This window comes from Bubalus kerabau, chromosome 18, assembly GCF_029407905.1.
Source record: "Bubalus kerabau isolate K-KA32 ecotype Philippines breed swamp buffalo chromosome 18, PCC_UOA_SB_1v2, whole genome shotgun sequence".
NCBI classification, from domain to species: domain Eukaryota; kingdom Metazoa; phylum Chordata; class Mammalia; order Artiodactyla; family Bovidae; genus Bubalus; species Bubalus kerabau.
In genome coordinates, this window is record NC_073641.1 from 33534607 (window position 1) to 33550277 (window position 15671).

The 15671-nt window shown below is 45.5% G+C and overlaps 1 protein-coding gene and 2 long non-coding RNA genes across 3 annotated transcripts; 1 reads left to right on the forward strand and 2 right to left on the reverse strand.

Moving 5' to 3' along the window:
* Window positions 1-260: 260 nt before the first annotated feature.
* On the reverse strand, window positions 261-3761 carry LOC129632933 (uncharacterized). Its single transcript, XR_008704761.1, has 2 exons — window positions 3632-3761; window positions 261-553 (listed from the first exon to the last, which is right to left on the reverse strand). It is a non-coding gene; the product is annotated as an uncharacterized LOC129632933 (long non-coding RNA).
* A 1331-nt stretch (window positions 3762-5092) lies between these two features.
* LOC129632932 (uncharacterized) lies at window positions 5093-7160 on the forward strand. Its single transcript, XR_008704760.1, has 2 exons — window positions 5093-5223; window positions 6817-7160. It is a non-coding gene; the product is annotated as an uncharacterized LOC129632932 (long non-coding RNA).
* Window positions 7161-12769: 5609 nt separating this feature from the next.
* On the reverse strand, window positions 12770-13294 carry LOC129632931 (60S ribosomal protein L18a-like). Its single transcript, XM_055554680.1, has one exon. The coding sequence runs from the start codon at window positions 13292-13294 to the stop codon at window positions 12770-12772; it is 525 nt and encodes a 174-aa protein (XP_055410655.1).
* Window positions 13295-15671: the final 2377 nt, after the last annotated feature.

Below are 15671 nucleotides of genomic sequence, written 5' to 3' on the forward strand. Positions count from 1 at the left end.
TTTATTGATCATTATGGAGAGCGTATTAAGAATCCACATTTCTGGTCTCTAGAGCTGCTGGGTTAAAGTTTCCCAATATGAAGCCTGAGAATCTGTGTTTTAAAAATTCTGGTGCAGCAAGTTCACTAATTTGAAACCACAAATCTAGATAGAACCGCTGTTAACATTTGGTAGATTCTACCATTTTCTCTGTTTGTAAGTAATTTTATTTATTTTTATAAAAATTTGAGAGACTATTGTGTTGTACCACAGAACCTCAGTCCCAATTAAGCCAAGTTTATTGTTTCATAATCGAAAATTCCAAGGTTGGTTCTAACTTGGAGAACTACTCAATCCAGGGCATCTGATACCCTTACCATCTTTAACTTTTTTTGAAAGTTCAGGCCCTTTTCTCCCTTAATGACTAAAGGAAGGAAAAGTACAGGAATTGTTCTTATTAGTCCATCTTTGATGATGCGCCAAGTGAATGAGGAACTTAAAATTCGGTCTGAGTCACTTCTTTGGCCTACATGGGTTGGAGTCAGCACCACTTGAAACACACAGAGTTGTTTTCCTACGAGAAAGGGAAATTCTGTTAGTGGAAGAAAGCAGGGATGGACATGTATTAATAGGACAAAAGCAACGCTTATGCAGCACACTCCGCAGATGGTACTGCTTCCTGCTGCTTCCACCTAATATTGTGTACTCATCACTTTTTCATGTTATCCAATATTCTTTGAAAATTTGATATCTTAGTACCACTTAATATTCTACTTAATATGAGCAGTGTTAGTTATCTATTACCGCAGTACGAATTAACGCAGAATTTAGCAGCTTAAAACAACAAACTTATCATCTCACAAAGTGTCTGAGGGCTTCCCTGGTGGCTCAGTGGTAAAGAATCTACCTGTAATGCAGGAGACTTGGGTTCGATCCCTGGGTTGGGAAGATCCCCTGGAGGAGGGCATGGCAACCCACTCCAGTATTCTTGCCTGGAGAATCCCAGGGACAGAGGAGCCTGGCAGGGTACAGTCCATGGGGTCACACAGAGTCAGACACAACTGAAGCGACCAAGCAGCAGCAGCAGTGGAGTGTCTGAATGTCAGGAATCCTTGAGTGGCTTAGTTGGGTAGTTCTGGCCCACGGTCTATCGGGAGGCTGCAGGCAAGCTGGGAGCTGCGGCTCCAGCCCTCAAGGACTTGACTGGAGGCTCCTTTTCCAAGCTCAGTCACATGGCTATTGGCCACAGAGTGACCTAAAAGAGAGAGGAAAGTGGAGAGAAAGACAGATAATGCAGGGAAGACTCTCCCTCTTTCCTTGTCTCATTCTCAGATCACGTGCTCCTGCTTCTGGCATAATCTCTGAGACAGACTACTTGTGCCCAGTGCTTAACTCAAGGTCTGATTTCAAGAGCTGCTGCCGCCGCTAAGTCGCTTCAGTCGTGTCTGACTCTGTGCGACCCCATAGATGGCAGCCCACCAGGCTCCTCTGTCCCTGGGATTCTCCAGGCAAGAATACTGGAATGGGTTGCCATTTCCTTCTCCAGATTTCAAGAGAATACTAAATAAATCAGCAGGGTTTTATAATTACATAGCAATCATCCTGTTGAATTAAACTGTGAAGTCCCAGGAAAGGCCAAGAACTCGGCTATTCTGTGAAATAGGTGGGACACGGTGTACATTCTTTCTCTTACTGTGCTTTTTTGATTAAGAACCATCACTTCCTTGTTTCCTTTACTAAACACATTACAGCAAGCTGCCTAATAAATGCTATTAGAAAAGTTTGCTTTTCAGATAGGAGGTTTTTAAAGCTACATATTAAAAAATTTGCAAGGGTTTTTTTTCCTCCAAGGAAAAGTAAGTAGCTTAGATCTACCATATGTAGCATCTTCTCTTGAGAAATCAAGGCCTATAGCTCCTTTGGCAGGCAGGGTCACTAGCGAAAGAGACACTGCTATGTAAACAAGGAGGGTTTACCTTGACTGCAGTCCTCATTGGCCCAGATGTAGAACATGCCAAAGCCACTACTCAGTACAATTTTCAGCTTGCTGATGTGTCAACAAAGGACAAAGAACAATCTGACGTCTTCTGGGCTGACCATGAACCAACTGCTACCACTTCATGTAGAATCCAATTGCTTGGGAAGTGGTTTCAAAACAAATCTCAGCTACCCAGGGAAATAGGGGGAGGGGATAGATGACATCGGTTCCATCAATGCCCCTCATCCTCTTTGTACACGTTTTTACAAACTATGGCTATACCTGACTTTATGCAATAGAAACCTACGTGAAAAAAAATTTGAGGACAACAACATGTTATCACCGTTTAAAATCACCAGGTGGCGCTAGTGGTAAAGAACCCACCTGCTAATGCAGGGGACATAAGAGTCGTGGGTTCGATCCCTGGGTGGGGAAGATCTCCTGGGGAAGCAAATAGCAACCCACTCCAGTATTCTTGCCTGGACAGTCCCATGGACAGAGGAGCCTGGTGGGCTACAGTCCACGGGGTCGCAAAGGGTTGGACATGACTGAAGCGACCTAGCACACATACACACGCTTATCACTAAACTCAAATTGTACACATTAATTATGCAAAAATTTTTGTATGTATACAATTTTTTAAAATCACTATTAAAAATGGAGGAGGAGGATGTACATTTACTCATGCAGAGACAGGATAGTTTCAGATTTAGATTTTATCCTTATTAAAATTCTCAACATTCAGAAAGGATGCTAGCCAGCCTCCCAGAACAGCCGTTGGTTAAAACATTAGTGTCAGAACTAAACTGAATATACAATTCCCAAGAGATTTGGTACAACTACAACTATAAATGTACTGTTACTCAATGTATATTAAAAGGCTAAGGTGAGATCCATATGAAAAGGCTAATTTTTAAACACTGAATATTTTGGTGAAGTGAGGAATACTTCTATTGTATAAGGAACCACTCTGATTTATGTTTGTGTTTTTAAAATATTGGATTACCTGGTGAGTCACAAAGTACCTATGTAACTAAAATGAATTGATATAACTTTAGCTAAAAGTGAAAAAACCTTGGGAGTCTAGTAAGTGTTTGTAGCATTAAAGTAGGCAAATGAAGATACAGTGGTTTTTTTTTTTTTTTTTTGACTACAGTCTTAAATATCTCAGACCTTTTCTTTTTTTTCACTGAATTCAAAGGAGCCTTTAGTGTCTGAAGACCCCAGATTAAGGCTCACTGGTTTAGATTACTTTTCTATTGCTTAGAAGTCTCTCTGGGTTGTTTGGTGCCAATCGAATCTAGGGCCCTGGTAATTCAAAATTATCACCCTTCCAATGCCTGACTATCTGGTAACCTAAGATCATAAAGTAGCCTGAGAGAGGGCCCTGACCACTGGGAGATGAATTCATAGCTAAGTCCATACCAGAGGTAACTCTTTACTGGCAGATTCTGCAGAGAAAATGTTTGATTAGCATTTTTAGATTGAAGTTCCCCTTTGTGAGGTCAGAGTTGGCCTGTCTGCTGCTCCTGCCTGTGCTGGGACCTGATCAAAAGCTAGCGGTAGATCATACAGAAGCTTTACTTCAGGCTTGGGACAGAAATTCTAGTCTTTCTGCTTTCCACTCTTCCTTCCCTCAGGCCCGCCCCCACCTCCCCACACTTCCACCCCTACCTTTAGCCACTCCATGCACACACCACACACGTATGTGCTCTTCCTCCAGTAGAGGGAGGTAAGACATCAGGAGCGCTCCAAAAGCAGTCCTCAGCTTCTCTCTCTCTCTCTCTCTCACACACACACTCACGCACGCACACACACTTGTGCTGTTTGTACAGAGGAGCAGGAATATACCCAAGGACATGGTTTATTGAGCCCACATGTATGAAATGCTTTCTCATTTTTGACATTTAATGATTTCCAGGTGTGGGTTATACCTTGAGAAAAGCTAAATATTAGACGTGCTCCTTTCTCTTTCCAATCTTTTCTTATTGAAAGGGCTAAATTTTGAATTCACAATTTTTAGAGTGAAGTCAGATTATCTTTCTCTAATTGAACACTCAAGATTTTTAAGTAATTGGCTTTGGTCCTTAAAATTTGAGGGTTTTTTTTTTCCCCTTCCAATCCTCCCTTTAAAAAATTCCCATAAGAAAGTTCCTTTTGCACTTTGGGTAAATTTAGGACACTAATTTAAAAAACGTGTGAGTGTATCTTGGCCAATAGGGCAGCAGCTGGAATTCCCGTGTAAAGCCTGTCAGTGGGGCAGAGACCATCTTTCAGCAGCTGCTGTAGTTTTGTTAGCTCTCTGACTGTTGACAAAGAATCAGTTGCTGTCATTTGATATTGAATAGTTTTCAGGGTTAATTTTCTTCTGCTCGTCTCTCATTTTTTTTTAAAAGTTTTGAGTCATTGTATGGGCATTATTAGACCCTTGTCATTCCCAGATGCTGAGGTCCCAGGAGTTCTGCTTCCATTCCAAGGACAGCTCTGCTGTGCTGTGCCTGTCACTTTTGGCGCTCTTCCTACTGCCCCCGAGTCCCCTGTGTTCCAAGGTCAGATGCTTGAGAAAGAACGTGATGAAACAGCTAAGAGGAACTTAGAGGTCAGAGCTCTCTGTTCTCCTCTGGCTTGGATCCACCTCCCCCATGGGACCTTAAGTTTGGTGGGCCTCAGAATTACCAAAGACCTGAAGCAAACCGGCCTTGGCCTTCTCATCAGAAGAGTCCTCTTTCCTCCGGTTCCTGAACCCTCCAGCTTTCTCTAGCAATCTGAAGTTCGGTGACTGAACCACAAAGTAATTAATGATGGTAGTAAGTAGCATGAAGTACCTCCAGTGTTGGGGGCATGCTCAAGCTATATTAGATACTCTCCTGTTTACTCCTCAGGGAAACCTATGAAGATTATTATGCTAATTTACTGGTGAAGTGGCTGAGGTTCTGTGAGGTTCAGCTGCTTGTCTAAGATCATTCATCGATTAGAGTCCAGATTTGATTCCAGACTTTGAAGTGTGTTCCCTGCAGGACACTGTGAGAATGGTCACCTTCCTCGGGGATTGCAGGACAAGTACTCACACCTGGCATATGGAATCTAAGATAACTGTGTTCCATCCAGGCTGTGCCATCACGTGGATGTGTGGCAGGGAAAGTCTCCTAACCTTTAGAACACCAGTGTCCTCCTCTACAAGGTGAAGTTTTCAGCCACATCTCGGCCCCCTGCTGTGCCAAGTTTCCCCAGAATCTAGTCACAGGGAGGAAGGAGGCATTGCATCTGTAAGCTCCCGGGAGAGGGGAAGGTTAAGTAGTGGAGGGGGAAGCTGATCAGGTTTTCTTGCAGTTTTGGAGGCATGGGTGCAGGCTGGACTCTGATAAACTGCACCTGTAGATGAACGATGTGCCTGAGGCAGACTGGGGACAAGTTTGACTGCCCTTCCAGTTGTCCTTTGGGCTTTAGTTGGTGGAGTGAAAGCTGGAGGCCCTGTTCTGAGTCCCCATCGTCTTCCCTCACCATGTCCTTCTCCTCTTTGGCCCACCTGGCCTTGAGCTGAGGTCCCCGCACTTCAGTAACCTTCACATGGGAGTCAGCAATGCCAGGGGCAGGATGTAGGTGGGGAAGGAAGGAAACAAACAGCTGGGCTCTGGGCTCCACCCAAATGGATTCCTCTCCTCACCATTGGGAGCCAGACCCTTCTGGTCCCTGGAGCCTCATGTTCCTGTGCTAACTAGATCCTCTTCTCACCCTTCCCAGTTCAGAAGTCACCCGAACTTCTCCAGGGCAGTGCCATGGGCCTATCTGTACCTAAGTTCCCTGCATCCATCCATACAACTCTCCCAGAAGAACATTTTCCTGCTCTATGAACACCCAAATAACAGCAAAGGCTGTGACCAAACCAGATTCCTTTGCCTGATGTGCAGCAAGCCAAACGCTGAGATGCTGAGGTTTGCAGCAGAGAAAGGGTTTACTCACGAGACAGTCAAGTGGGAAAATGGGAAAACAAATCTCAAAACCCCTTGCCAAAGGCGAGGAGCTCGGGATATCTATGGGATAAAGCTGAGCCCTGGGGAGTGTGGGGGAAGGTGATTGGAAATAAGAAAAGGTGAGGCAATCATTGTCCTGCACAGATGATACTAATCAAAGCCTTTCCCCTGGGCTACATGTTCAGAAAATGTTGATGGTAGTACCTTCTGAGGGTGAATTTTGAACCCTCTGATGTCAAAATGTCATCATTTTTGGAATGGACACACAAATAGCCAGTTGAACGGTTGGTGATCTTAACCAGTCCTGACTGGCTCAAGCTCAAACTAGACACAACTGACTCAAAAAAGTTCCTGAAAAACAACTTGGCAAACAATTAGGCTATGTGACACTTGGAGGAGTTTTGTTTTGTTTTGTTTTTTTGCAAGTTTTTCCTAGCCGCAATTAAAGCCAGCTTGATCAGTGAAGGCAGGTTACAGGTTTACCATTAAACCAGAATCCATTTCTGGCTGATAATTACGTTCTGTTTCAAAGCTACTATTTGTTGAAGGTCTGTTAATGTCCCAGGCATTTTAATAGCAGCCTTAGGTAGTTTATCCAACTTGATTTATTCCTCACCACCCTGTGAGTCAGTTAGAATTACCCCATTCGCTTTTGAGAAAATTGTTGTTGCGAGTTTGAGCTGCGCAGTTACCCAGCTAGTGAAAGGCAGAGGCCATAGTCCTATCCGTTTTCCTGATGGAAAGAAAAACTTTGCTTTCCCAAGGCTACTTATCATGACTGTGCTTTCTTAACTAAAAGTTAAAGTGTGCATCCTTTTTTTAATCAATATTTTTTTAAAAATTGAAGTATACTTGATTTACACTGTTTTGTTAACTTCTGTTGTACAGCTGCTGCCACTGCCGCTAAGTCGCTTCAGTCGTGTCCGACTCTGTGCGACCCCATAGACGACAGCCCACCAGGCTCCCCCATCCCTGGGATTCTCCAGGCAAGAACGCTGGAGTGGATTGCCATTTCCTTCTCCAATGCATGAAAATGAAAAGTGAAAGGGAAGTCGCTCAGTCATGTCTGACTCTGCTGTACAGCAAAGTGATTCAATTATACATATATGTACATTCTTTTTAATATTCTTTTCCATTATGATTTATCATAGGATGTTAAATATAGTTCCCTGTGCTATACAATAGGACCTTGTTGTTTATCCATTCTGTATATAAAACCTTACATCTGCTGACCCCAGCCTCCTACTCCATTCCTTCCCCAGTGTCCTTTCCCTTGGCAACCACCAGTCTGTTCCGTGTGTCTGTTTCACAGGTTCATTTGAAAACACGCCTTCTGATCAGATACAGTGTGCAGTGGGGCTCCTCTAATAGAACATCTAAGGTCACGATTGTCTCAAATGAACTGGGACTATGTTGGCATCCATATTTCACAACTGCCTCTTGTTCCATCTCCCACAAGCCCCAAGTTGGAGGATGAGTATCAGCCAGCCACTAGGAAGGAAGGGACATGATGAAATAAGTCATCCCAGTCCGGCTGCTGTGTTGCCCGAGTTGTGTTGTTTTACTCTGTGGTGAACAGGGAAGGACCTCAAATCAAGGAGTAGCTTGAGAGATTTCCTGTTTTTCCTGTCACTGTTTTTAGGGGAATGTTAGCATGTGCCTGCAAGCTAAGTCACTTCAGTCGTGTCTGACTCTTTGCAACCCCATGGACTGTAGCCCCACCAGGCTCCTCTGTCCATGGGATTCTCCAGGAGTGGGTTGCTGTGTCCTCCTCCAGGGGATCTTCCTGACCCAGGGATGGAACCCCATCTCTTAATGTCTCCTGCATTGGCAGGCAGGTTCTTTAACACTAACACCACCTGGGAAACCTGAATGTTAGCATATGCTATTGCTAATTGGACAAGCATTCTTTTCCTCTTGAACAAGGCACCTAAAGCCCCAGTTTTTTAGCAGGTTCAAAGCCCACCTCTGTCTGCACTCTTGCCAGTGCAGCACTGTGTGATTGCCTGTTAACTTCGTTCTCCTCTTTAGTAATAGACTGTAAAGGAAGGTGATTAACACAAAAGAAACCTCAAGTTGGTGGGGTTTCTGGCTGGGAGGATTTTCCAATTCCTCTGAAATCACACATCAGATAGCCTCCTCCTGCTTCAGGTTGAGTAAAGTGAGTGCTGGGCTTAAGGAGAGCCCTCCAGGTGGGGAGGAGATAACAGACCCGGGAATGCTTGCATCTCCCCACCCCCACTCAGCTCTCTTTTTGCTTATACCTGAGGCAGGTGGGGTCTTAAAGTAACAGCTTGATGGTCTGCCCACTGAGATTGCCTTCCCTGGATGGACGCCTGGTTTCTTTCTGTCGCAGACTGAGATCCGTGCCCCTCCACTTCCTGTGTTCACTCTGGCCCCTGGGCTCCTCTTTCTTCTCTGTGGACTGAGAAAGAAGACATGGGAAAAGGCAGGGTGATGCCCTGGAGGAGCTGGAAGCTCTGCAGTTCTCACTGGGGTAGGGAGGGGATATTCTGAGGGTAGATTCTGGATCTTAAATATTTGGGAATCTGAGGGTAGAAGAAAGTGTGTGGAAGAAAAGAAGACATCCGTCAGAGCTATAGGATCTGGAAAAAGAGGTCACAGCACTGCAGTTAGGGGACCTGTGTCCCAGACCTGGTGAAGGGGGTGACATCAGCCCACAATGGTGCCTTCAAGTCAGTTGAAAGACTTTTGATTTTAATGTTATACCAAGGTACTGACTTTAGATTTGTTAGTCTTCCACTGCATGAAATACTTGAATTTTCTCAGTCATCTTTGCTGTCTATTCATTTCTGAGCACCTTTTAATATGGGTAAGAGAAAGGATGTGAACACACTGCAGCCCCTACATGCAGGTACATTTACTCCTAATAAACCACTGAGACCAAGCTCCTGGTGGGCATGGGTGACCTGCCTTTGGTCAAGTCTCTGAGGCTGGGTTTCCTCCTAGGAAAGTGTGGGAGAAAATACCCGCCTTGTTTTTCATATACGGCTGTTGTGAGGATTCAGTGGGCTAATAGATTATTCATTTATGTTTTTCTCAACAGATATTTATCAAAAGCCTACTCCATGCCCACCCTCCTCCAAACTTTGGGGGTTCTCAGTGAACCAGATAGACGAGAACCCTAATGTCAAACCATTTACATTCCATAATACATCCATGGTTTTCAATTGTTTTTAAATTAAAAATTAAGTTATTTGTTATAATCTTACCTGGAAATCCAATATGTAAAATACATAGAAAGGAAATAAGATCAGGGATTAAAGTTCTGCCTGTTTCTTTCAGCCCCAGTTTCCCCAGTGGACTTTGGGAGTACTGTTTGGAGTGCTTCTAGAAATTTCTTCACATTCACTCAGCATGTGAGAACTCACTGACTCCCGACTTTGCAAATAGTGTATGGGGAGGGTCACCCAGCGGAGAAGGCAAAGGCACCCCACTCCAGTACTCTTGCCTGGAAAATCCTATGGACGGAGGAGCCTGGTAGGCTGCAGTCCATGGGGTCGTTGAGGGTCGTACACGACTGAGCGACTTCATTTTCACTTTTCACTTTCATGCATTGAAGAAGGAAATGGCAACCCACTCCAGTGTTCTTGCCTGGAGAATCCCAGGGACAGGGGAGCCTGGTGGGCTGCCATCTATAGGGTCGCACAGAGTCGGACACGACTGAAGTGACTTAGCAGCAGCAGCAGCAGCAGCAGCAGGGCCACCCAGACACCTTATGCTGGTGAGACTAGCAGGGGAGGGAGCCTTCACACTGGGCCTGCAGAGTGAAAGGAGGGAGTAGTCATTGGTGAGAGCTGCTGAGATTTAGTGAGAGCTGCAGCCAAAGGAGAAGCTGCTTGCGTGGCTTCAGCAGAGGGACGCAGCTGCTGCCAGACCAAAGCTGGGCTGGAAGGGACTCTGATTTCTGCTCCTCCCTTTCCCTTCTTCCCTCCCATTTCCTGCCAGTGTGCTCCAGGGGTGGAATCCATCCAGAAGCCGGAGGCAAGGAAGCCCTCCTGGTGCAGGCACAGAGCAAGGCGGGGATGGGTGGGGAGCTGACCTGTCACCCCTGACAGTGCCCTGTGCTGTGCCAGGCACCCTGCAAGGTGCTGCAGGTACAAAATGGGTGAGCCGCAGCCCTGTTCTAGAACACAAGTCAGTGGTAACTCCAGGAGAGTGTGACGAAGACAAGTGCTGGCTTAGAGTCATGAGTCCAGGTGAAAATCAAATGACAGCTCAGAAACAATCTAGAAGCTGGAATCCTCACACATAGTTTGACTTCTATGCACCAGTAGCCTCTGGACCAAAACCCACATTGATAATTGATGCCTTCTTGTCTGTTTTTCTGACAGGGTCCTGCCAGGGAAATGCAGACCCTTGGTCCTTCGATATTCAGCGACCTGGTCTCCTCGTCAGTAAAGACTGTTTTACTAATAGCATTAAGAGGTGTCGTCAATAACATAGTAGTAAGGAGTAGAGACAGACTTCCACGGCACCCCCACCCATGTGTCACACCAGCTCAAGATGTTCTGTCATCTCAGAGGAGGCAAAACGGCTGCAATTGTGCAAAATATGATAAACCACAAAACAAAATAGAACATGACATCTGCTCTTTAAATAGTGAAACCTGAGCTGCAGTGTTATGGGTTTGGCAAACTTGCTGTGTGCGTATCATTCTGAACACTGAAGATGAAGATAAACTATATGGACTGGCTCCTGCATTAGATGATTCCTTTCCCATCTCAGTTTGTCTCCATCAGGGAGTAGAAGTGGGGACGGGTGTGGCAGGACTCCTGTCACCTAAGCATTGGTGACCCCTCTCCTGCAGTGATTGGCTGAAGGCAGATCCCAAAAAGCCCCGGGGTTTGTTGGTTCCCTGAACACACTGAGGGAGCACCTGCTGACCAAGAGTGGACAAGAAATTTCATCCTAAATATTATAGCTCAGTCTCAAATTGAAGTTCCACTGGGATTGTTAGGAAAAATGGAAATAAATTCTCAGTCAGAGGGATGAAAAGAATTGGTTTTGGTCAGAGAAGATTCGTTGATGCTTCTAAATGCCAGCAAACACATGGCCAAAACATCCAAAAAAGACTCCGAGATTCCGTGATTCTGATGTGGTTTTTAGAAGAATTTCAAACTAAGTCATTTCGTTAGCTGACCCTGAGTACCAGTTCTTTAAGGAAAAGGAAAAGGGACACATATTTTGGCAACATTCCTCACATGGCTGAGCCCGCCTGAGCCTCTGGGAAGGTGGGAAGGTTTCAGTGAATTTTGTGGGCTCTTTTGCAAAGCCTAAACCTGACAGAGGTGGCAATTGTGAGTTCCTTTCTGAACAGCAATTGAGACCAAAAGAGCAGAAAGTTCAGTCTGGAACACAGGCTGTTCTAGTTGATTTTGTTCTCGGGAGCTGCTATTTCCATCCACCCGACTGAGCTTTTTAAATGTGGACAATAGAGAAGTGACCCAGCTGGGAGGGGTGGGAGAGGAGCCCCAGGAGGTGATAACAGTGTACCCGTTGTTCAGCAGACACACCAGCACAACCGGGGACACGAGGGGTGTCGGCCGGGTTCTCGGGCTGATGAGGGCTCTGCGTCGCTTCCGTCCTGGCTGATCCCTGTAAGGAAAGCTGTGGCTCCTCCTTGTCACCAGGGACTTGACAAGAACGAGGTGTTCCACGTTCCCGAGGAAAGAGGTCATGAACCTGAGGTTCCTTAGCAAGTAACGAGAGTTAGCAGGCCGAGAGCATCAGGCTTGTTGATTGTCTCTTTTGTGACTGTGTAAATGGTACTTTTTTTTTCTTTGAAAACTGGAGGTTTAAAGGGCCAGTTTTATTCATGGAAGGTTTCCTTGGTGGCTCAGATGGTAAAGACTCCTCCTGAAATGCAGGACACCCGGGTTCAGTCCGTGGGTTGGGAAGGTCCCCTGGAGAAGGAAATGGCAACCCACTCTGGTATTCTTGCCTCGAGAATCCTATGGACAGAGGAGACTGGTGGGTTATAGTCCATGGGGTTGCAAAGAGTCAGACACGACTGAGTCTGAGACTTTATTCATGGAAAATTGGCTAGAAGAATGCTTTTGGGGTTAAGTGCCAAAGCACAGCTTCCTTCTCTTTTCCCCCTTTGAATGGAGTTAACCCATTTCGCCACTGAGTGTTGAAAAATAAGCCAGGGAAACTGCAGCTGGGCCTGTCAGAGAGGGAGGCAGGGAGCCCCTGGCTCTGGGTGGGACAGGTAGGAAGGGGGTGGGAGTAGGCGGCAGGATGAGGAGGGGGAGAAGCGGGGCACTAGCATCTTCCTGCTCTCAGTTTTCTTCATACCAAAGAAGGAATCCCCTCCTCGTCTCCCTGTTTCTTTCCTTGATCCTGCATTGGGTGCCCCTCCACCAACTACTCGTGTGTGCCTTAGGCAGGTTACGTAACTTTCTGTTAAAGGGAAATCATAATAGTCTTTAGGCATTCTGAGGATTCCTGGAGACAGTCCATCAGAAGCTCTTAGAATTGTGGAGAAAACAGTAGTTTCTTGGCAAATGCTGATAGACATCAGGGCTCCTCCTCCTGCTTCTGAGTCCTTCTGATCTCCCTGAGGCCCTTTGACCCCTGACTTGAGGCTGAGGGTGGGCCCTGGGTATAAGCAGTTAACTGGGGAAGTGGAGAAGAAGCATTTGTCCATAGAGTCCTCCTCACTTCTGGAAGTTGGTGAGAAGGTCACTGACAACAGCTGACCCGGAGACCATAGTAAGCATTGAGGATTCAGTGATAAGGGGCCCTCGCTTCTTTTTTTTTTTAGGTTTTCCCACTATGTTTTATTTGGGCAGACCTGTGGACAGAGGGCCTGCACCTAAAAGAAGGTGTTGGGCCTGTTGGTGAAGCATGGCTTGTGCTGGCCACGGAGGACCTGGTGGGGCAGCGGGAACTCGATCTTGGGGTCGTGGAACTGCTTGACCGCTGGTCGGCGGCACTTGCTGGCTGCGATCTCCTCCACCTTCAGGATCTGGATGGAGTGGACCCAGGCTCGGTGCCAGGCACCCATGTCTTGGTAGCACTGGGTGATGGCGCCAGCGGTGGTCAGGTCCTGGTACCCCTGGTACATGTGGGTGCCGCTGTGGGAGTCCTGATGTAGCCAGATGCTGAAGTTCTTCACTCGCAGGGGAGATTTCTCGAACACCTGTCCACAGTAGACGATTTCCCCCGAGGATTTCTTCATCTTCTTCAACTGAGACACAAAGTACCAGAAGTGGGACTTGGCAACAACATGATTAGGTGCAAAAATTCTCATGTGATAGAGGGGCGGTGTGCAGCATTTGGGGGTCGGCAGGCAGCACCCCGCCACCTTATATTCTTGAAGCATCCCTGAGGCCTTCATGGCGCTCTATCCACGATCGCCGTCACCCTTGAAAAGGCCAGTGTGTGCTGTTGATTGTGCCACACAGAGGGAGTGCTGAGGCGCACAGATCTGTAGAGGGTGATGATATGTAAGAAAGAAACTGCCTTGATGCAGAGAGAAGTACGTGTAATGAACAGTAGTAGAAAGTGAGGGACTACCTATAGGTTAGGAGTAGCTCCAAAACTCAAGACTTGAGAAGACTCATTTGGGCTTAACCTGAGGCCATAGAGGCTTCCCAGGTGACACTAGGGGTAAAGAGCCTGCTTGCCAATGCAGGAGATGTGGGTTCGGGCCCTGGGTGGGGGAAATCCCCTGGTGTAGGAAAGGGCAACCCTTTCCAGTGTTCTTGCCTGGGAAATTCCATGGACCAAGGAGGCTGGCAGGCTAGTCCGTGGGACTGCAAAGAGTCAGACACGATGGAGTGACTGAGCACTTGAGGCTGTAGAAATGACGTTATTTCCCCAGTAGAACTGGGAACTAAGCACAGTGGAACAGGAAAGAGCAGCAGGCCTTTGTAGGGAGAGTTTTGAGATGGAAAGGGTTAAGGTCAGAGATCAGGCAGAAGTAATCATTGCTGTCATTTTCACCATCAATAGCAAATGTTTGCTGAAACTCTGGACACTTTTATCTCATAAACAACACCCATGGACTTTGAAACCAGACTGTTTACATGGAACAATCCTACTTGTATAGTGTGTTTACTGTAATTTTTCAGAACATAGGGAAAACTTTTATATTCTAAGTGACTGATTGAGGGGGTTTGCATGATAAATCTGTACTGAAGAGAAATGCATAGGAGAAATAGGGTAAAGGTTACAATATTAATAATTAAAAATATTAAAAATGTTGCACTCCCTTTCCCCTGCCCCCTCACTGAAACATGAAATATGAAATGCTCCTTTAGCCTCTATGGCAAAGACAGTGCAATACATTCACCAAGCTTTATGACATTCAGTTCCTGGGCAAACAAGAAAATTACATTCCCAGTGCTCTTGCATCTAGTTGGAACCGTGAGGCTAGTTCTGGCCAGTTGAATATTAGTAGAAGTGATACAGCCACTAATATTTCCTAGATCTTCTCTTCTTTTTCCTTTCCAGGAGGCAGATGGAAGGAGACTAGATCCTGCCCAGTCAATATCAGAATGTGAGTGGACTAGAAATAAAAGCAGCTGTGGCTTGATGAAATTTTAGGGTTATTTGTTGTAGAAGCCAGTGTTAACAACCCTGGATGGTACTGCCTCAGCAAAAATAAACAATATTGAAATCCTATTATTAGAGTAACCATGGTGTTTCAGAGCAATAATAAATCTCTTTTGCCTTAAAATTTGGGGATGTTCCTGTTAAAGTGAGAATATAGAAGTATTAATATATCAAGCAACCGAAGTTCATGGTATTTGCTGTGGTCAGAGACACATAGAACACTGTAGATTCGTTCATTCATTTATTCAGTATTGAACAGGCACCTACTATGTGCTAGACAATGGCTGGATGCTAGAGGTACTGAGAGTTTTTCTGATTGGGAGTTTGTGAAGAGTTTGTTCATTGGGATGGAGAATTTTTTTAGGTCTAAATGAGAAACATCCACTTGCTGGGGTGTTTCCCCCCTAGTTTTTGTTTCTCAGTTACACCCAGCAAGGGCAAGGGAAAAGTTCTAAACTATGAGCATCTGGGCCCACTCTTTGTGGTGCAAGTGGAGACAACTCCTTGGCAGAGAGGCCCTGGGCTGAGAGCAGGGAGGAAAGGAAATCCTTGTGTATCCAAGCTGGTGGGTAGGAGAGGTCTGTTTACTCATTTATGTTAGTTAAGACAGTCAAGATTGGAGCCTGGAGAACTTCTGGGGAGCTCGGGGTTCCTTGGAATTAGAATCTGTTAGAAGGTCTTGATGTCTAAAAATGATCATTGGTATTAAAATAAGCAAAAAAAGCAGTGCAGTTTTTTTCCCACCTGTATTTATATGTCCTTTGGAATTTTTTTAGCCTTCTTAGTGTGAGGGACATTCTGAATAATGGGGTGAGGAACTGAAGCAGAATTTTAAAATATAATACGAGCAAATTCCATATGTATAGAAAGAGATAAAAGAATTATCTAACCGTTGATAGTTGTTTCACTTTTATGCATAAAGTCTTCCTTAAGAGAAGGATGAACGACCTACCCATTTTTTTTTTTTTGATGTGGACCATTTTTAAAGTCTTTATTGAATTTGTTACAATATTGTTCCTGTTTATGTTTTGGTTTCTTGGTGGTGGGATCTTAGCTCTCCGGCCAGGGATTGAACCTGCACCCCTTGCATTGGAAGGTGAAATCTTAACCACTGGACCACCAGGGAAGTCCCTGCCTACTCTTAATTATCAAGGATG